Source organism: Pristiophorus japonicus, chromosome 12 (assembly GCF_044704955.1).
Source record: "Pristiophorus japonicus isolate sPriJap1 chromosome 12, sPriJap1.hap1, whole genome shotgun sequence".
NCBI lineage: Eukaryota > Metazoa > Chordata > Chondrichthyes > Pristiophoridae > Pristiophorus > Pristiophorus japonicus.
This window is the reverse complement of record NC_091988.1, coordinates 153,081,196-153,103,771: the sequence shown is the minus strand read 5'-3', so window position 1 is coordinate 153,103,771 and position 22,576 is coordinate 153,081,196. Positions and strand designations below refer to the sequence as shown.

The 22,576-nt window shown below is 42.0% G+C and overlaps 1 protein-coding gene across 2 annotated transcripts in view; it reads right to left on the bottom strand.

Annotated features, from left to right (window-relative positions):
* Positions 1–22,576, bottom strand: part of LOC139277017 (docking protein 5-like) — a 474,689-nt gene that overhangs the window by 47,054 nt on the left and 405,059 nt on the right. For both annotated transcript variants that reach the window (XM_070895017.1, XM_070895019.1), the window contains one exon: positions 16,299–16,388. In XM_070895017.1, the coding sequence (XP_070751118.1) occupies positions 16,299–16,388 (90 nt within the window). The remainder of the gene's footprint in view (positions 1–16,298; positions 16,389–22,576) is intronic.

Sequence of the window (22,576 nt, the reverse complement as noted above, 5' to 3'; positions counted from 1 at the left end):
TGTTGACTTGACAGCTTCAAATATAAAGTCATAGCTCCCTGCAGATTGAGAAATGTTCCCTTAACCACTAGCTTCTCTAAACTGCATTTCCACTACAGATTCAGAATGCACAATTACGCAAGTCTCCATCCAGTCTGACCTCATTATCTCTCCCACCATTGACTGATCGCTTCTGTCATCTCCATTTCATGTGCCATCTATTTCACTCTCTCATCTTGGTCCTCAGAATCCTACCACGAGCAGCCCCAGCACCAGGCACACCAGCAGCACCAACAACACCACCACCACCAACTTTCTCCGCAATCACCTGATGCTGCACAGGAGGCAGGGCATCAGCACATGAGCACATTGCTGTCCACGATACCAGGAATGGCCTCACCATGGCCACATTTACTTCACTTGACGCTGCACACCCTGGCTGGCACATGTTGCGCCAGGTTGGCACCACCCCAAACCAACAACAGAAAGCACCCTACAATGTCCAAGCCAATCTTTTCACACTCATCAGCATTGTGGGGGTACCATTATGTTTCACATTTCACTGCAACTCAATAAGCCACTTCCACAAATGTATTCAAGAACTAAAGTATTGATAATAAAAATTTTAATGTTTGACAACACATTAAGAGAAACGTCACATGAGCATTGGCTAAAATACACATATGCCTACCCTTGTGTGTTGTTAGTTGGTATGATTGGACTAGGATGAGAGTGAGTGTGAGGAGTGGCTAGTGAGATGGGGAAGTGATAATGTAGATAGAAAGAGAGATGAGTGCGGGTACAAGGTAAGTTGGTGTGAGTAAGGATGTGCAGGAGTCGGGTAGGGAAGGCAGAGTGATGGGGATATAATGAGTGGCACAGCAGGATGAGCTTGAGTGTGGCTTTGCAGTAACGTTTTGTGAACTACTGAGATGATTGAATGGTTTGCTCCACTGCAGCCAGATCCTCCTGACGACTTCCCTGCTTGTGCTCTCCTGTGCAATGTACAACCAGGCTGCGTTGGGGTGGTCTCCTCTGCCCATTGGAACTTGCCTGAGTGCTGTAACTCCCTCCATAAGCATATGGAATGAGTCATGGGAGAGCCTGGGTGCAGCCGTGCACCTGTGTGCAGTGCTTGACAATACTGTTGAACACTGACAACACAACTGTCAAAATTAATGTGGACATGGTCCTTTTAAAGAAACCGGTTGATGGCACATCATCAAATGACATCATCAGACCCGCTTCATTTTAATTGGCTGGGAACTTCATTGGGTAGGCTTAACAAGCTCCATTAAGGTAAAATCACTTGGAGAGCGCAAAGGACTCCAGCCACCTTGCTCCCGACCCAGTCGGCAAAATTGCGGCACAAGGGTCTCTGGGTTTGGAAAGTGAGCAGTTGTAAAGTGGGAGCCTTTATACTAGTTTTGAAGCTGTGCGCAATCAGCTGCTTCAATGGCCACTCAACCTCTGCCTCAGATGAACCGACAGGGTCCAGGAGCAGCGCGAAAGCCGTGGGCGACCTGATAAAGTTAAAAGGTAAGTAGAATTTCACTAAAGGCTTCTAAACAAGCCAATAATTGGCTCAATTGCCTCCCCTGCCACTGTTTGTCGGGTCTGCTCAGCGCTGGCAGACCGGACATTGGGAAAGTGGAGTGTGCGCGGTTTGACCGTCTGTCAATCACATTTCTGACCCACCACTGAGCGCTGGAAAAATTGTGGCCCACATGTGGACATGATGAAAAGTCACATACTTTTAAAAAATAATTCTGACACACAAAAATGTTAGCAAGTTATGTTTTGGAAGTGAAAATTGTAATTATACAAGTCACATTTCTCCACCCTAAGATGGAAAAGATAGTGGCCCAAAAATTGCGGTCAGCGTCATAACTACAGAGTATGCTGTCAACTTCTGTAAAGAATATGAACTTTCCTCGTGAGAGGCCCTGAACTCGGCACTGTAGAGTTGTGCGCAGTGTATTACATCACGAAGGCCTGGAGCACAGCGTATAGTCTATGTGCAAGGGAAGACACGCCCACAAAACTAAGCCCTGCCCACAGCAATTTTTTTCATTCTCTTTCATTGAAATTACATTTTAAAAACTTTTAATTAAACTGGTACTTGGACTTATTTCATAAATCAGCATTTTGTTAAAATTATGTAACAAAATACTAACAATAATTTGGCATCTGTTTTCCAATTGATTGTGAAAAAAATAATTTGAGATCAATGGAAAGATTCTTGTCATTTGATCATTTACTAAAGTGAAATAATTCGTTTAGCTGTTCAACCTTCTATTGAGGTTAAAACAGTTTCTATCACTTGGGAGGTGTATTAAACATTATTATTTATATTTCATACGAAGATACATGTTCCTTTTCTTATTTGCACTATGAAGCATTGTAAAGCATTGTAGTGTTTTGCTAGCCCAAAATATTACCTGTGCTGTACTTCAAACATTCCAGCTTTTTAAATTAAGGATGTGTTTGGTGTCAGCTGTGGCTCAGTGGGTAGCACTCTCGCCTCTGATTCAGAAGGTTGTGGGTTCAAGTCCCGCTCCAGGGACTTGTGCACAAAAAAAATCTAGGTTGACACTCCAGTGCAATGCTGAGGGAACTCTGCACTGTCGGAAGTGCTGTCTTTCAGATGAGATGTTAAACCGAAGCCCTGGCCTGCTCTCTCAGATGAACGTAAAGAAGAAGAGCAGCAGTGTGCTGGCCAATATTTATCCCTCAAACACCACAAATAAAAACAGATTATCTGGCCATTATTATGTTGCTGTTTGTGGGAGCTTGCTGTGCACAAATTAGCTGCTGGGTTTCCCACATTACAACAGTGATTACACTCCAATAGTACTTCATTGGCTGTAAAGCGCTTTGAGATGTCTGGTGGTCATGAAAGGCGCTATATAAATCCAAGTCTTTCTTTCTTAATTTATGTAAATCAGGTAAGTTTTTTATTCTTTTCAGACTAGCATTTATTATCCTGCCAAAAGTCCACTGTTCTGGAGTGCGATTCAACAGCACTGAAAGACTTTGGCAATGATCCTTTTGATTTACTATACACCATGCATGTAGCACACCAGCTGTGGGGCAGCTTTAGATATATTATTATATAAAATAATTAAATAGCAAAATGGTTTTATTTCATACATTTGGAAGAAGTATAAATGATCTGTGTCAAATGCCCAGTTTGGATCATACAACTGGAGGGTAGAAAACATTGATAATTTTAAATATTGTCATATTTTATATTTTTAATGCTTCTAAATGTTGCAACTAGCTACATGTATTTTATTGTGAAGTGATACCAGAAGGGTTAACAATCCTTTCAGATGTACTCAAATGGATTCCTTTCACAGTGAAACAGGCTCCTGCACCTGCTTTCACTAACTGTAAAATTTTTGGACGTAATTCCTGAGCAGTTGGTGGGCAATTAGCCCAACTCCGCGCCAGCAATCAGTATTTCCCCGTTGGTGCGGGTCATCTGTCAAAGCAGACCTTGACAGATACAAGTTCACAATTTAGCGCATAATCCCAAACTTGCGGTCAATTTCAAAGGCGGCATGATGACGTACTCTGAGTACACCATCATATCATCGCAAAATCTGCCCCATTACCATATACTGTCGAAATAAATTTCTGTGATTGCCATCACCGTGTCTCAATCCTCACTACTTTTATGTTTGAAGGTAAAACTCACACATAACGGAAAGGCTACAGCATGGAACAGGTGATGGGTCATTAAAAATTAAACACTTTGGCCTAGAGTTTCCGTTCGTTTGCATTGGTTTAATCTGCGCAATTTGCCTGAAAATCAGTCAAGCCAGCGTAAAAGATCGGGGAATTTTAAGTGCAAGCAGTTAAGCCAAGCGTAAATCGAGTTTCTGTAACCTTTACCGCTGGTTTCAAAAATATCGGGCTTGAAGCTGGCCCCACCTCCAGATCAAAATAATGAGCATGTTGAGTTTCCAAAGATTGCACCTGTTCAAGGAGGCTCTTCCCGTTAAGCTAATTCTTTTAGACCGAAAAGCACTTGTAAACACCTAAATATTAAAATGATTTAATTTACTAAGAAATTGACTAACGTACACCAACTTAAAATCAGAAGGTGGCCTAGATACTTTTTAAAAATGCTGCCTTTTTAATAAACCCATTGTCAGCCATATTAATCAAACTGGACCAGGTTACCACTCTTAATTACATCAGGAATATTTATTAATGCAAGGAAAAGAAAAAACAATTACGTTCTATTACGCTTCCTGATTGCGCTAGTTCATGGAAGATTTTACATTCAGCAATATGCAAATGAATTTGAGCAGAAACTTCAACAAGAACTTCGGTAAAACAACACAATTTCAAATGCAATTTATGACTAGATTGCCGATTACGACCAAAGCAGGAACTCTAGCATCCACATGACGAAGCCATAGCTGATTTATTCATGATAGAGCATAGAAAAACACAAACATTTCTATGGTGTACTAGACCGTAATATATATCTTCTGTTGCTTGCAGAAATAAGTAGTAGTAACTAGGTAACTAGTTAGGAAGAATCCAAGAAATAAACTATCAGAGACAAAAATGCTTCAATTTTGTCACAGGTCCTATATGGCTTATTTTTCATTTCCACAGAACAATCATTCTTTGAAGGGAGTTGTGCATTGAGGACCCGTATCTGTGCACAAATATTGTATGCTAATGCTCACTCCATTATATGATTGAATATTCTATGAATAGCATGCAAATATGAAATCTCATTTTCAGGTGAAAACTGGACAAACTTTAAGATAATATTTTCATCATCATTTTTTTTTGTAAATTCCAATTAAACACACATGCTATTAAAAAGGTTAAATAATTGTTCCCAAAGCTGTGATAGATAGATTTAGATAAAATCCGAGTTAACAGAGGTGAATATGTTTGGATAATCCACGCTTTGATCTGGATTAAAGTTCAGACTCCTATTTCAAAGACACTGGGCGTCAATTTTCTTCAGCACAGCTTCCAGTTTCAGAGTTGTGAAATTTGATACTGTTCTTCACGAAAGCAGCTAGAAAGTGACAGCCAAAGCCTAAAGTCATCTGAGCTGCACAACCTGATTAAATTCACATCTATCTGACTGCAGAGCCTATGCCATGCAAACAAGTTACATACAATATTGTAGGAAAGTACAGTTTTCAAAATGCATAATTTCAGAGAACACAATCCTCACTGGCAGGAAATCCAGAAAGATGCCAACTACATTGCGACTGTAATGATGATTCTTTCATATCTCTCAAGTAGCTAACAAATCACAAACACCTTGTTAATCCAGTTGTGGACTGTACAATATTGGTGCTGGCTGGGCCAATGAAAAAGGAGACAAATCTCAAAACTCTCCACAAGATCTGACAACAATATAAACAAAAACCATGAATCCCACAAACCTCTTACAAGTTAGGCTTGTGTGCAACATAAACATCGGCATCGACCTATTGGGCCAAATGGCTTGTTTCTGTGCTGTGAATACCATGTATTGTAAGTTACCTGCATATTCTCACTATAATATGACTAAAAATAACTCCTCAGTGTCTAACAGAAATTAGTAGTTCCCTTCATTTGAGAGAGTTGTTTTTTGATGTGGAAAGCAACCTGAAAAGTTTTCACTGGAGTCCCTGTCATTTGCAGGAGCTTCTCACACTTGCATGAATAAATTGAATTGCTGGGTCAGGACCTGAAGCTATATAGGTAATCTAATGCTGCTTTCCTGTCATTACAGTACCTGAAGACAGATCCAGAGTCTGTCAGTTTTGACTGGCTATTTGAAGCCAGCAGATTATATAAATTTAAGTTTTTTTTATCGTAGCTGATGGAATTAATTTCCCATGGACTCTGGTGCAGTATCGAATATATTTCAACAGTGTTGGGTCAGATCTGCCTGTAAGTATCACTGTACAATGGGTGAAAACACAGATTTGCATGTGTCTATTAACATGCAATGCATAAATTATCGATTACTGGTCAACTGCCAGCAATATTATTAATGATTGAAAAGAAAAGATTTGCTATCTTTGAAATTAATAACAGTTCAGGAAATCGACATTATTTAACAAAATTTGGCTTAAAAATGGTTAATGATATTGTTGTAACAGCTCCTACAGAGGGGCTCATAAATCAGTTTTTTGCTTTAATACAGTCCCCAAAATTAAAGGGGCAGTCACTTATATTGGTCAAAAACACAATAACCATTATCCATGTGCGGTAATGACAATATCAAAGTGCGATCATAAGTGCTCCGTTTACTGCGGGCAGATTGACCAAGGCAAAGAGAGAACTCTTATCTTTCTAGTGAATTCATACCAATAGCCTATCAGCTTAAATGAAACAGATTAAATCACTTGCTGAATCATTTTTGTTTGTAATAAAGGACCCAAATTTGGCCAGTACAGATTTCTGGGCATTCACCAGAGGTGTGCCGCTTTTGTAGAACTCCAAGGGGGCCAAAAATCTTTAGGCCGAGTTTGGCTGCTCCCCAGCCTCTCCTCGATGGTGGTGCAGCGTGGCAACTAGATTCGGGGGCGGAGCCAGGTCTCGGCACTGAAAACAGTGCCAGGACCTCTGCACATGCGCGTTAGAGTGTGCGTGCATGCACAGCAGCTCCTCGCCCCTAGAATCTGTGAGTGTGCTCTGCAGGCTGTGTGGGAGGGGCCCAAAGCGTGCTGCCGCTATCCCTGGCCGAATGGGCTCCCTCATCAGCCTTCCCTTCACAAAGATAGGACTTCTATTTTTTATTTGTTATTGATTGATTGATTGCTTATTACTTTGGTCTTGGTGCTTTAGGTGCAGGATTCCTTCTAATTTTTATTAATTAATTGCTTATTGCTTTTTGTCTTTGTTTAGTGCTTTGTAAGTCTTGGTGCTAGGTGCAGGTCCTCTCAGCTTCCTTGTATTTTTTATTTGTTATTGAATGCTTTTTTTTTGTGCTTTGTTTAGTGCTTGGTGCTTTAAATGTACTTACCTGCACTGATTTCTTAACTCTCCACAAGGGTTTTCTGTGCAGACCAAAAGTGGCCACATACGGTGGCCTAAGTTAGTTTGGAGCAACTATTAGCTGTCCAAACTGGCTTAAATGGCCAAAACAGGTGTAGGTGGCTGGTAACGGCCCCTTTTGAAAAAAAAAACTAAACTAAAAAAATTTTATAACAAACTCACTTACACTGGCACAAAGTAAATGTGTAGAATTGTGATTTTTAAGATATTCTTTTTAAAAAAAAAAATCAAGTTGCTCCAAAAAAACAGAGCAACTCCTGGCCAAATTTGGGACCAAAGTTAGTAATATCCAGACATACAGCCAAACGAAACATGAGCTCATCTGTTCTTGTTTAGGTACATGCAGGCCTGTTGTGTTTTTCAGCAATTTTATTTTTATTGTTGTTTCAGCTAATTTTACCACAGGCTGCAGCATGACTTTTAACTGTCCTTACTTTAGCAACTGTAACTGAACTGATCTTTAATTTTTAATGTTATCCTGTTATCATTATCATCACAGGCAGTCCCTCGAAACGAGGATGACTTGCTTCCACACCAAAAAAAGGATGAGTTCCCTGGTTATAACAGTCAGCGCATATAGCGGGCAAATTGCATTCACACGTATGCGCCGCTATAAGCTGTGGGGACCGTACTGACAAATTCTCGAGCTTTATAATTTCACTTTCAGACAGTAACCTGCTGCTGTAAGATTCCACATTACAACCAAATGAACTGCAATAGGAAACAAATTAAATAATGAAACTAAGTAATAATATGTAATGTGACAAAAGAAGAAAGATAAACAATTTATCTCAGTACATTCCAACTGACTATTATATTATTTTGATGTGCATTAACTGTTGCTACATATTTCAACATGGCAGTCATAATGGCACTGATTTTGCAGCCAGTGGCTAAGGAACGCCGCTCACTAAGCTGACAGCTGCCCACAAAGTTTTTGCGGAATTTTGAGCATATGCTTGCGGCCATCAGGCATCTGATCCAGCCCGGCGCCCTCTACAGGGAGTCTGTGGCATTTGTCAGCAGGTAAAAAAAGCAGTGGGGTTCTTCAACCAATCACGTTGAAGAATCCTCACTGAGACATGCAGAGTCTGAACCAGGAAGTATAAACTAGGAATTACAAATGAGATTTAAATCATGTACAAAAGCAAAATAAAGATTGGGAGAGGCATGGATTAATCAAGGACAGTCAGCATGGATTTGTCAAAGGAAGGTCATGTCTGACTAACTTGATTGAATTTTTCGAGGAGGTAACCAGGAGGGTCAATAAGAGCAGTGCATATGATGTAGTGTATATGGATTTTAGCAAAGCTTTTACAACCCTGAGAAAATAAATTTCTCCTCATCTCCGTTTCAAATGGGCGGCCCTTTATTCTAAGATTATGCCCCCTAGTTCTAGTCTCCCCCATCAGTGGAAACATTCTCTCTGCATCCATCTTGTCAGGCCCCCTCATAATCTTATACGTTTTGATAAGATTACCTCTCAATCTTCTGAATTCCAATGAGTAGAGGCCCAACCTATTCGACCTTTCCTCATAAGTCAACCCCCCTCATCTCCGGAATCAACCTAGTGAATCTCCTCTGAACTGCCTCCAAAGCAAGTGTATCCTTTCGTAAATATAGAAACCAAAACTGCACACAGTATTCCAGGTGTGGCCTCATCAATACCCTGCACAAGACTTCCCTGCTTTTATACTCCATCCCCTTTGCAATGAAGGCCAAGATTCCATTGGCCTTCCTGATAACTTGCTGTACCCGCATACTATCCTTTGTGTTTCATACACAAGTACCCCCAGGTCCCACTGTACTGCAGTACTTTGCAATCTTTCTCTATTTAAATAATAACTTGCTCTTTTTTTTCTGCCAAAGTGCATGACCTCACACTTTTCAATATTATACTCCATCTGCCATATTTTTGACCAGTCGCTTAGACATTGCCTGTCCTTTTGTAGATTTTTTGTGTCCTCCTCACACATTGTTTTTCCTCCCATCTTTGTATTGTCAGCAAACTTGGCTACGTTACACTCGGTCCCTTCTTCTAAGTCGTTAATATAGATTGTAAATAGTTGGGGTCCCAGCACTGATCCCGGCAGCACCCCACTAGTTACTGATTGCCAACCTGAGAATGAACCATTTATCCCGACTCTCTGTTTTCTGTTCGTTAGCCAATCCTCTATCCATGCTAATATATTACCCCAATTCCGTGAACTTTTATCTTGTGCAGTAACCTTTTATGTGGCACCTTGTCAAATGCCTTCTGGAAGTCCAAATACATCACATCCACTGGTTCCCCTTTATCCACCCTGTTTGTTACATCCTCAAAGAATTCCAGCAAATTTGTCAAACATGACTTCCCCTTCATAAATGCATGCTGACTCTGGCTGACCAAATTATGCTTTTCCAAATGTCTTGGTACTGCTTCTTTAATAATGGACTCCAACATTTTCCCATTCACAGATGTTAGGCTAACTGGTCAATAGTTTCCTGCTTTTTGTCTGCCTCCTTTTTTAAATAGGGGTGTTATATTTGCAGTTTTCCAATTTTCTGAGACCGCCCCAGAATCCAGGGAATTTTGGTAAATTACAACCAATGCATCCACTATCCCTGCCGCGACCTCTCAAGACCCGAGGATGCAAGCCATCAGGTCCAGGGGATTTATCTGCCTTTAGTCCTATTATCTTACTGAGTACCACCTCCTTAGTAATTGTGATTGTGTTAAGACCATGGGATCCAGGGCAAAGTGGCAAGTTGGATCCAAAATTGGCTCGGAGGCCGGAAGCAAGCCTGAAAACTCGGTGCCTCAATGCGAGGAGTATTCAGAACCCAGAAGAGGGCTCTGAGCTAGTTAGAGTGGGTGAGAGCTCAGATGAACAGGACCCCAAGAAAGAATGCAAAAGGCAGGAGGCAACAGAGCAGAGTAGCACTGGGGTAAGCGTAAACCACAAGGTGATAGGAAGGGACAATATGTATGAAATATAAAGGGGCTGCAAGATGGGTCAAAACTAAAAATCATGCTTTAAAAACTAGTATTAAAACACTCTACCTAAACGCACGCAGCATTCGAAATAAAGTAAATGAGTTGACGGCACAAATCATTACAAATGGGTATGATTTGGTGGCCATTACAGAAACGTGGTTGCAGGGTGGCCAAGACTGGGAATTAAACATACAGAGGTATCTGACAATTCGGAAAGATAGACAAGAAGGGAAAGGAGGTGGAGTAGCTCTGTTAATAAAGGATGATATCAGATCAGTTGTGAGAGATGATATTGGCTCGAATGAACAAAATGTTGAATCATTGTGGGTGGAGATTAGAGATAGTAAGGGGAAAAAAATCACTGGTGGGCATAGTTTATAGGCCCCCAAATAATAACTTCATGGTGGGGTGGACAATAATCAAGGGAATAATGGAGGCATGTGAAAAAGGAACGGCAGTAATCATGGGGGATTTGAAACCTACATATCAATTGGTCAAATCAAATCACACAGGGTAGCCTTGAGGAGGAATTCATAGAATACATACGTGATTGTTTCTTAGAACAGTATGTTACAGAACCTACAAGGGAGCAAGCTATCTTAGATCTGGTCCTGTGTAATGAGACAGGAATAAGAAATTATCTCCTCGTAAAAGATCCTCTCGGAATGAGTGATCACAGTATGGTTGAATTTGTAATACAGATTGAGGGTGAGGAAGTAGTGTCTCAAACGAGCGTACTCTGTTTAAACAAAGTGGACTACAGTGGGATGAGGGCAGAGTTGGCTAAAGTAGACTGGGAACACAGACTAAACGGTGGCACAATTGAGGAACAGTGGAGGACTTTTAAGGAGTTCTTTCATCGTGCTCAACAAAAATATATTCCAGTGAAAAAGAAGGGCGGGAAGAGAAGGGATAACTAGTCGTGGATAACCAAGGAAATAAAGGAGAGTATCAAATTAAAAACCAATGCATATAAGGTGGCCAAGGTTAGTGGGAAACTAGAAGATTGGGAAAATTTTAAATGACAGCAAAGAATGATTAAGAAAGCAATAAAGAAAGGAAAGATAGATTACGGAAGTAAACTTACGCAAAACATAAAAACAGATAGTAAAAGCTTTTACCAATATATAAAACGGAAAAGAGTGACTAAAGTAAATGTTGGTCCCTTAGAAGATGAGAAGGGGGATTTAATAATAGGAAATGTGGAAATGGCTGAGACCTTAAACAATTATTTTGCTTCGGTCTTCACAGTGGAAGACACAAAAACAATGCCAAAAATTGCTGGTCACGGGAATGTGGGAAGGGAGGACCTTAAGATAATCACTTTCACTAGGGGGTAGTGCTGGACAGGCTAATGGGACTCAAGGTAGACAAGTCCCCTGGTCCTGATGAAATGCATCCTAAGGTATTAAAAGAGATGGCGGAAGTTATAGCAGATGCATTCGTTATAATCTACCAAAATTCTCTGGACTCTGGGGAGGTACCAGCAGATTGGAAGGCAGCTAAAGTAATGCCTCTGTTTAAAAAAGGGGGCAGACAAAAGGCAGGTAACTATAGGCCGGTTAGTTTAACATCTGCAGTGGGGAAAATGCTTGAAGCTATCATTAAGGAAGAAATAGCGGGACATCTAGATAGGAATAGTGCAATCAAGCAGACGCAACATGGATTCATGAAAGGGAAATCACGTTTAACTAATTTACTGGAATTCTTTGAGGATATAACGAGCATGGTGGATAGAGGTGTACCGATGGATGTGGTGTATTTAGATTTCCAAAAGGCATTCGATAAGGCGCCACACAAAAGGTTACTGCAGAAGATAAAGGTACGCGGAGTCAGAGGAAATGTATTAGCATGGATCGAGAATTGGCTGACTAACAGAAAGCAGAGAGTCGGGATAAATGGGTCCTTTTCGGGTTGGAAATCGGTGGTTAGTGGTGTGCCACAGGGATCGGTGCTGGGACCACAACTGCTTACAATATATATAGATGACCTGGAAGAGGGGACATAGTGTAAAGTAACAAAATTTGCGGATGACACAAAGATTAGTGAGAAAACAGGTTGTGTAGAGGACACAGAGAGGCTGCAAAGAGATTTAGATAGGTTAAGCGAATGGGCTAAGGTTTGGCAGATGGAATACAGTGTCAGAAAATGTGAGGTCATTCGCCTTGGAGAAAAAAAAACAGTAAAAGGGAATATTATGTGAATGGGGAGAAATTACAACATGCTGCGGTGCAGAGCGACCTGGGGGTCCTTGTGCATGAATCCCAAAAAGTTAGTTTACAGGTGCAGCAGGTAATCAGGAAGGCGAATGGAATGTTGGCCTTCATTGCGAGAGGGATGGAGTACAAAAGCAGGGAGGTCCTGCTGCAACTGTACAGGGTATTGGTGAGGCCGCACCTGGAGTACTGCATGCAGTTTTGGTCACCTTACTTAAGGAAGGATATACTAGCTTTGGAGGGGGTACAGAGACGATTCACTTGGCTGATTCCGGAGATGAGGGGGTTACCTTATAATGTAGATTGAGTAGACTGGGTCTTTACTTGTTGGAGTTCAGAAGGATGAGGGGTGATCTTATAGAAACATTTAAAATAATGAAAGGGATGGACAAGATAGAGGCAGAGAGGTTGTTTCCACTGGTCGGGGAGACTAGAACTAGGGGGCACAGCCTCAAAATACGGGGGAGCCAATTTAAAACCGAGTTGAGAAGGAATTTCTTCTCCCAGAGGGTTGTGAATCTGTGGAATTCTCTGCTCAAGGAAGCAGTTGAGGCTAGCTCATCGAATGTATTCAAATCACAGATAGATAGATTTTTAACCAATCAGGGAATTAAGGGTTATGGGGAGCGGGCGGGTAAGTTGTTGTTGAATGGCGAAGCAGGCTCGAGGGGCTAGATGGCCTACTCCTGTTCCTAATTCTAATGTTCTTATGTTCTTATGTTCTTATGTAAGCAAAGGGTAATGGTTCATGGGTGTTTTTGTGACTGGAAGGCTGTATCCAGTGGGGTTCCACAGGGCTCAGTACTGGGACCCTTGCCTTTTGTGGTATATATCAATGACTTGCGCTTAAATGTTGGGGATATGATTAAGAAGTTTGCAGATGATACTAAAATAGGCTGTGTGGTTGATAATGAAGAAGAAAGCTGCGGACTGCAGGAAGATATCAATGGACTAATCAGGTGGTCAGAACAGTGGCAAATGGAATTCAATCCAGATAAGTGTGAGGTAATGCATTTGGGGAGGTCTAACAAGGTCAAATAAGAGAATAAACGTTAAATGGTATGACACTGAAAAGCGTAGTGGAACAAAGGGACCTTGGAGTGCAGGTCCACAGATCCCTGAAGGTAGCAGGTCAGTTAGATAAAGTGGTTAAGAAGGCATATGGAATACTTGCCTTTATAAGTTGAGGCATGGAATACAAGAACAAGGAGGTTATGCTTGAACTGTGTCAAACACTGGTTCGGCTGCAGCTGGAGTGCTGTGTGCAGTTCTGGTCACCATATTACAGGAAAAATGTGATTGCACTGGAAAGGGTGCAGAGGAGATTTACAAGAATGTTGCCTGGACTGGAGAATTTTGGCTATGAAGAAAGATTGGAGATGCTGGATATGTTTCCTTTGGAACAGAGGAGGCTGTAGGCAGACCGGATTGAGGTGTATAAAATTATGAGAGCCTGGATAGAGTAGATAGGAAGGACCTGTTTACCTTGCCAGAGGGGTCAAAAAATCAGGGGGCATAGATTTAAAGTAATTGGGAGGAGGTTTTGAGGAGATATGAGGGTAAATGTCTTCACCCAGAGGGTGGTGGGAGTCTGGAACTCATTGCCTGAAAGGGTGGTAGAGGCAGAAACCCTCAGCACATTTAAAAGATACTTGGATGTGCACTTAAAGTGCCATAATCTACAGGGCTATGGACCAAGAGCTGGAAAGTGGGATTAGGCTGGATAGCTCTTGGTTGGCCAGCATGGTCATGATTCTATGAAGGAATAAGAGAGATAAAAGAGACAGACAGAAAGAGTTTAAAAAAAAGTATTTAAAAAATCTCCAACATGAATTAAATTCTGAAGGAATGAGACTCCACACTTCAGGGCCAGAGAGGTTGTTTGGCAGTAATTATGACTTATCATGTCATTAAAAATTCACTTATGCCTGAATGCACCAGCATGTTTAGTGGGTAAATACTACAACTTCACAGCCTTAAATTGATTTCAATGCCAAGATTCTACGGTAGCACAGCCTATGGAGGAGCAGGGTAACTCGATTGCAACTTCCGGATTTCTGTGTTTAACTGCGCATGCGTGTATTCTGGAATTTGCTGTCCGATTTACTCCATAATAACGGTGAGTGCAGCCTCACTGTTACTTTCAATGCAAAAGCCAAGCCATTGGTCACAGCAAGGTGATATAAATGGAGACCAGTTAATCTATTTTGGTGTGTTGGTTGAGGGAAGAATGTTAGCTGGGACACTGGGATAACTCACTGATTTTTAAATAGTGCCATGGGCTCTTTAATATCCATTTGACCAGGAAGAAAAGGCCTTAGTCTAGCATGCCATCAGAAGGATTCTCTAAGTTCTGACTGAAATATTAGCCAAGATTAAAGGCTCAATTATCCCCGGTGATTTGCGGCGTTATTTTGGCGCGTGTCGGTTTTTTTGGCTAAGTAAAAAAAATTTAAATTTCCCCAAGAAATCTGCGCCAGCGTAACTGAGTTAGTTTTGATTTTTTTTAGGTTTTTTTGCGTCATAGGGGACGTAACCCGATGTCTGCACCAGTTTTGTCAATTATGGAAGTTTGCCCCCAAAAAATTTCTCCTAGGTCGGCGTATTTGGCCACTCCCGAAAACCTTCTGGTGAGTTTAGAAAAAGCAGCGCACATTGAAAAATAGGCACAGAAAGAAGCCATTGTTTTTCAACCAGCGAAGTTTTGGAGGGAGTCAAGAAGATTAAATATACATAATAAAGATTTTTTTTTTTAAACTTATAACGCAGTAAATGGAAGCCTGATGGAATTCTGTAACTTTTCATATTGTTTCAATTGACACACCAGCACCGAATGTCTGCAAACAAGACTCAAGGGTCGGAGCGTTGGCTGCAGAATCGGTCCCGCGCCCGGACACAGGGGCTCGGCTGCAAAAGAAGCCCGGGGGATGACGGGGGCGGGGGGTGCTGTGGAAGGTGATCAGAAGACATCAGAAACCTACACTATCCATCAAATGTAGCCCGGGTGGATGGGGGGCTGTGGAAGGCGATCGGAACGCATCACAAGACTGCACTACGCTAAATGTTGCCTGGGGGGAGGGGGGGGTGGGGCTTCCCGATCACTGCGCCTGCTCAGACCTGGGTTTGGTCCATACAGACCTGTGGGGAGAGAGAACAAAGAACCTGTCCTGCCTGCCTGCCATTTTAAGCTTCTTGCGAAGGTACTATTTAAGCATGGGGCAATACTGAAGTCTTTTGCATCAAGGTGCTGCGGAGGAAACAATTGATTCAACGTCATCACATCAGGAACCTCAGAGCCCATAGGGTGATGGGCAGGAGGCCTTACCCACGTCGGGTATATCGAGACAGGCGTTCGTACCTGTACCTGAGTGATGCAGACTGTGTCAGAAGGCTGCGTTTCTACAAATAAGTTGAAACTGAGATCTGTGAAAGTAGACCTGCAATCTAGAAGTGTCAGGAGGACGGCTTTGTCAGTGGAAGTGAAAGCTGCACTTTCATTCTATGCATCTGGATCCTTCCAAACTACAACTAGGGATGTGTGCACCATTTGTCAACATGCAACACATGTCTGCATTCGGCAGGTGATTGCTGCACTATATGTCCAGAGGAATTAAGTTCCCCATGACTGCCCAGGCAATGTGTAACAGGGCTGTGGGCTTCTTCAGGACTGCTGGCTTCCTAAAAGTACAGGGCTGCATTGACTGTACCCACATTGCCTTGTGAGGATTCCGAGATGTACAGGAACAAAAAAGGCTTCCACTCCATTAATGTGCAGCTCGTGTGCAGCCAAATTATGCACTGTAAGCTCTCATAATGACCAGATAATCTGTTCCAGTGATGTGATTGAGGGATAAATATTGGCTAGAACATCGTGCTTTTCCACTAAGTAGCGTCAGGGATCTTTTGAGTCAACCCGAGGGGGCCTTGGCTTAACATCATAGGTGTCGGGTATCAAAGAAGGGATACTTTCATTCCAATAGTGTAGTGTTAATTCAAAAGCAAATGCTCTAAGTGAAAGAACAGCATATTAATCCAATGCACCATCCAGTTTTAGTATTTGATTTAGCCAGAGTTCTGATGGAGAAAATATTTACCTTTGACCCCGGGATGGTATTCTGACGGAGCGATCGTCTGCCCATCGTGGAACCCGCCTGAGTTTCATCCATTGAATTAATTAATGTAATCTAGAAGAGAAGTTTGGAAGATTAATTCACTCAGGCAACACCTGCAGATCACACAGGGGTAAGATTTCTGCTGTTCACTATTTATATCAAAATAATAAATGTATTCTTCATGCACATGCATTTATGTTTTCATTTCAAATAGCGAGCATCAACAATCTTCCACCATACACTTATAAGCAATTCAGCACCAACGAACAGCCAGCAAGAGGGAAGCCAGCTAAAGGACAAGAGATTTTGTCCTTTCACAGTGGGCTATGCGGGATTTCGTCAATCACATTGCAAATTTAAAGGACAAATGGGAAATGAGGCTACCAACTCTGGATTGTGAATCACACATTTCTCATATGGTGGTACAAAGACAGATTACTTATATTACTGTTCTCTGACCTGCAGTGCTCGCTATTGAACTTGGGTGGCATTGGGAGATTGCAATACACGACCAGATTTATCATAAGTTCACGGTAGAAATAAATAAACGTAATCCCTAATAGTTACTAGACCTCAGGAAATGCATTAAAAGCTGCTATTATTATAGATTTTGTATCTCTATCTCTTTATCCCATCAGTAACTGTAACCATGTAGTCACAATTTTGAATATATCACTGCCAAGAATCTATACATAACCAGGTGAGACAAATCGTTGATAGTATCACTGCTGGAATACACTGCAGACTGATCTGACAAGGATTTATACTAAATATTCTACCTAAACGCAAATAGGATGATCCCAAAATTGTTATACCATCAAATAAATTTGTAAAGGGGACATAGGTGGAAAAAATTCCTCTGAAAATCTGTCTTTTTCTATTGTTGTTTGAAAATTTCTTCACTGAAAATATGATTCGAGCTATAGGCAACTTCAAAGCATATTTTGTGCACCATTCATAATGTACAACATGATGATGTCATCGCACTAATGATTACGAAGTTCAAACCAGCAATTCCAAAGGAAATACCATTAATCTTACAAAGGTGTGGTAGATGGAGAGTGCAGCTGAATGTGAGGAGACTTTCCCACTGGAACAAGTTGAACAAAAAGGAGACGGGAATGAGACCGGCATGGATTGTTTCGGATAGCAGATCACAGATGCTAAGGGAGACTACAGCAGCTGTAGTGATTTCAATTCATTACACGTGTCAACAATGATGTCAGTGCAAAAATGCAGATCATAAAAAGAACCTGAGAACGACATGGATTTACAATGATTTTTTCCCCCAAGATTTACATTTTAAGATCAGCTCTATTGATTTTTGTCATAAATTTGGGAGGTCAGACAGCTCTATTGTTGGTCCACTACCCACGGAATTGCTTTTGGACCTAAAAATATCTCTGTTCCCATAACTGTTTTTGGTTCATTCCCACTCTCGCTAAATCTTTCTACTTCTCTCCACATTTTATCTCTCTCTGCATGGCTTTCACAAACTTTTTAAACCATACTGTTTGTATCTTTCCATTTATCTCCAAAACTTTTCCTCTCTCTTTCTAGAATCCACCTCCATTCCTGTCTCTTTCTTCTTATGTCTCCAAATCTCTTTATGGTTTATACACAATTATACAAAGGGCCTAATGCCAGTGTCAGGCAGGAGCCCTGAATGCCTATTTATTTTCCTTCCTAATGGTGGGCGGCACACTTGGGCTTAGTAGGCCAAATAGCACCCGAAAAACAGACGCTGCACAGCCAGATTTATAGGCCTCTTTGTTCAAGTCTCACATTGTGATTGGAGCTCAATAATAAGGATACTCCTGTGCGGTACTAAGGGATGCTAAACTGACAAGAGATATTATCCTTTGAATAAGTTATGAAATTGAGTACCATTTGCCTGTTCCTATGATGCAGCTGGATGTGAAAGATCCCAAGGCATTACTTGAACAGGCTTTCCTTCATCCAACATTAAAGACAGATTAGCTGTCCATTTATTAAATTGCCATTTGTGGGATCTTGCTGTACACATGAAAGCTGCCAAATTTGCCTACATAACAACAGTGACTGCAGGTTAAAGTAATTTATACTTCAGTTCAAAGTAATTCATTACATTTGAAGCGATTTGGTTCTTCTTAAGTAACATGATGAAGAGTTATATAACTGCAAGTCTTTCAAGAATGTCTATACCACACTTGGACTACAGAGTACAGTTTTGGTGTCCTTACCTAAGGAAGGATATCCTTGCCTTAGAGAGTGCAATGAAGGTTCACTAGATTGATTACTGGGATGAAGGGATGGTTCTATGAGGAGAGATTGAGTAGACTAAGCCTATATTCTCTAGAGTTTAGAAGAATGAGAGATGATCTCATTGATACATATAAAATTCTTAAAAGGCTTGACGGCGTAGATGCAGGGAGGATGTTTCCCCTGGCTCGGGAGTCTAAAACTAGGGATCAGTCTCAGAATAAAGGGTTGGCTATTTAGGACTGATGAGGAGAAATTTCTTCACTCAAAAGGTTGTGAATCTTTGGAATTCTCTACCCCAGAGAGCTGTGGATGCTCAATCGTTGAGTATATTCAAGACAATATAATTTTGGATACTAAGGGAATCAAGGGATATGGGGATAGTGCAGAAAGATGGAGTTGAGTCAGATCAGCCGTGATCTTACTGAATGGCGAAGCAGGTTCGACGGGCTGAATGGCCTACACCTACTCCGATTTCTTATGTTCTTATTCTGAATTTGGGTCTGCTCTAAATACCTTCTTGTATTCAATAGCAATCACTCCTGTAGGTAGTCTGAGCATTTTATTTTTGTGGCTATCGCTGCCCTATAGCTTCTTGCACAATAGTATAACAGTAGTATCCTTTTCTGATCTGAACAGGAGATTCCTCTCTTTTGTGCTTATACTACTTCACTCGCTTCAAAGGCAGGCTTAGCAAAGCCCCGGTGAGATGAGTTCAGTTATTAGTTGTTCAATTGCTTCATTCCACATAGAGTGAACATACAGAGCAATGATCAGATTCACTTAGGTCAATTGGCATTGTCTTAATGTAATACAAAAATAATGAACATGCTATGCTTCTCCACATTATTGACGTCTTGCTTGACTAATACAAACAAATTTTGCATTTCCATTGGATTATATCCTTCTCTTAACCTTTTTCTGACTGCAATGCTTTCAGTTTTCTTATTTAAAAGCCTCCATGCCTGTGTCAAAGGGCTCAATTTTCCCAAAGCCGTTTTTTGGCGTATTGCCAGAGTTACACCCGTTTTTTTCTGGCCCCAACTACTCCAAAAAAATAAGTATCTTCGCGGGGGGTGGGGGGATGGAGCCTAATGTCTGCACCGAAACAACGATCCCGCGCCCCCCCCCACCCACCTTCTGCGCACGCACGAAAAAAAAGGATGTTTTTGACGTGATTGCTATGGGTGCGCATGCCACAGTACAGCTCCCCGTCTGCATTCAGCCAGTTTTAAAGAGCCAGTTAGTGTGTGAGAACTTTAATTCTCATTGGAGAAATTGGAGCTACAATACAATATGCAATGCAGCTCAAGGACCAAGAATTTCTTACAGGATGAAGTGGAGGCACTGGTTACTGTAATTGAGGTCACATGGCATGAGCTGGACACCAGCAGAGGTCACACAAAAGTTTCACCAAAAGAAATGAAGAAACGCTGGAACCAACTTGCAGAAGATTACCACCCCGAGGTCTGGAGGCCAGTGCTAAAAGAAGTGGCAGGACTTTGGTTAATTAGTTAGTGTAAGTAATATTTTCATTTATTCAATGGAATTGCAATTGTAAATGTGACCAGATGCATATGTTCCACCCAGCAGAAAGACACCCTCTCTAATAAGTTATATTTTCATCTTTGCAGAGGAAGTTGGCACACAACAAAAGGGAAAGAACTCTAACAGGAGGAGGCCTGGCAAATCTGCTACCACTGACACCCTTGGAAGACAGGGTCACTGCTTTGATAGGTCATGCCTGGAGAAAATCAACCACTACTGTACCCACTGGGCCAACATTCGAGGGAGAGGGTAAGTCTTGCAAATTCCACAGTCTGGCTTTGCTAAAAGTTAAGGACTGCGAGGACTAGCCATGCGTTGGTTCATGGGGATGTCTCCGTCAGCTATGATTTGGTTGATGCAATGTGCTATCATTCATCGTGGTCCTTCAAATCAGCCTGCTGCCTGCACTGTGTAAGCCTGCTCATGCCATTTACCCTTTCCTCTGCCCCTCCTCTGCTGCTAACCATTTGTCTGCTCTGTTACATTTTGCAGAATTTGAGGCCAACCATGATGATGCAGAAGATTCAGACCTGGATGAGCCTGAAGAGGAGAACATCTTCCAATCCCACCTTCCAGATAAAGAGCATGGCGGTGAGGGATAGAGGGAGGGGGAGGGGATGGATGAAGCACCCACTGTTATATTCACTTTGGAGGAGGTGCAAGTGCCTCCCATTGAGGTGCCAGAACCTTTCCTTAGTGTTACGAGTGTTGGTGGGATAGTCCATGGTTTCCCACAACCCAAGGCTGGGGATTCCAGTGTGGTGCAGCGAGGCACACCCAGGGCCATCTGAGGCTATGGGTCACAGTGGGATGCAGCGAGCCACACCCAGGGTGAGGAGGGGAAGGTGAGCTCAACAGCGCTCTCCAGAGGTGCAGGATCTAACAGATGTGGTTCAGATGGTGGCAATGAGTGCAGTGAGCATTGACATTACACGATCACTCCTGGATACTGTTGTAGGCATTAGGCACCTGCTAAATATATCTAAACTCATATAGGTTTAAAGTGGCCACATATAAAATGGGTGCCCAAGCATGATGGGAACTCAGTTAGTCAAGCAATGAACTGTTGACTGAGGCTGACCGAGCAATGACCTAGTGAGGCCCACTACCAGGAATGCCTTGGATCATCCGCTTGAGACAAGATAACTATAACGAACCATTATAGCACCTGGTATGGAATGTCCTTAATCAAGGACTTCGCACAGCAGAGCCCCGAGGAACAGAGATAAGGGGGGGCCTACCTCAAATAACGAGGTCATTAATCAGCCCGAGCTGACAAGAACCGAACATACAGTCCCTGAGGTATCAGGGGAATTCTATTGGGTAAAAGAAACCTATATGTAATCTATAATCGTTATGATTGGATTGTGTCCAGCCGAAGTGGGCTGAGTAACTGTAATGAACTATTGTAAAACATATAAATATCGATGAATTTCTTTGTTCGGTGGGGAGAGGTGCCTGGATCTAGACCAGAGGCTTCCTCCCCGCCGGCGTAATAAAAGGCCGCTTTGGCATTGGAACCAACTTGAGTGTTGAGTGATTCTTCCGAGAAAACATTCACGCTAACAGTGGTGTCACGAACAGGATTTCGAAGTCGCTAAACACCCTTGGAGAAACCGGGTGACTATACCTTAAACAAAAATTTTATAATGGGTGCCGAAGGTGAATGCTGGTTGATCGACACGAGGAGACGGTCCAATATCTCAAACACCTAGCCTGAGCCTGAATTAAGAGGACTTTAGTCCCACGTGACGGCCAGAAACTAAGTAGGTGCCGGGAACACACTTGGACCGTGGGATCGTGATACCGAAAGACATCTTCCGACCCAGTAGTGTAATTTGAAATATACTCTGGGGTGGGGTAGAACCAGGCGGTTTACAGCGACTAACGGAATCCAAACCTGTGAACAGGGTCGGACCAACGGGCAGAGCAGTGGTAGGTAGTCGTTAAGGATACGTAGAGCGCTGTCAGGAATTGCTTAACCGCGTTGTAAGAATTGTATAAGTTTGTGTAAAAACAGACCTGTGACCTGACAGCAGCCCAGAGATGGTCTACTACAAGTTGTGCGAGGTAAAAGGCAAACCTCTGAGAGTAGATTCCTAACAGTTCTAGTCCTACCCAGGAATGGCCAATAAAGCAGATAAACTCGAGTGGGGGCCGGAAGGCTCCCTTACCCGCCACCTGACGGAAAAACAAAATAAACTAATCGAGAAAATGATTAAAGCAGGGTGGGATCCTCAGGACCCGCCAGCAGACCAGGGTGGGAGAAGGAAAAGAAAGATAAAAATGAAAAGGCTGTGGTCTTGATACTGCGAGCCCACATAAAATTAACAGAGGAAGTAAATCAATATGTAAGAAATAAAAAAAAAAACCTGATAGTGATTATCTTAAGTGAAGTATGGATCCAAGAATAGAGCCAGCTAAACAATAAACTTTGTTGAATGAAAAGAGACTTTTGTGAATGAATGTCT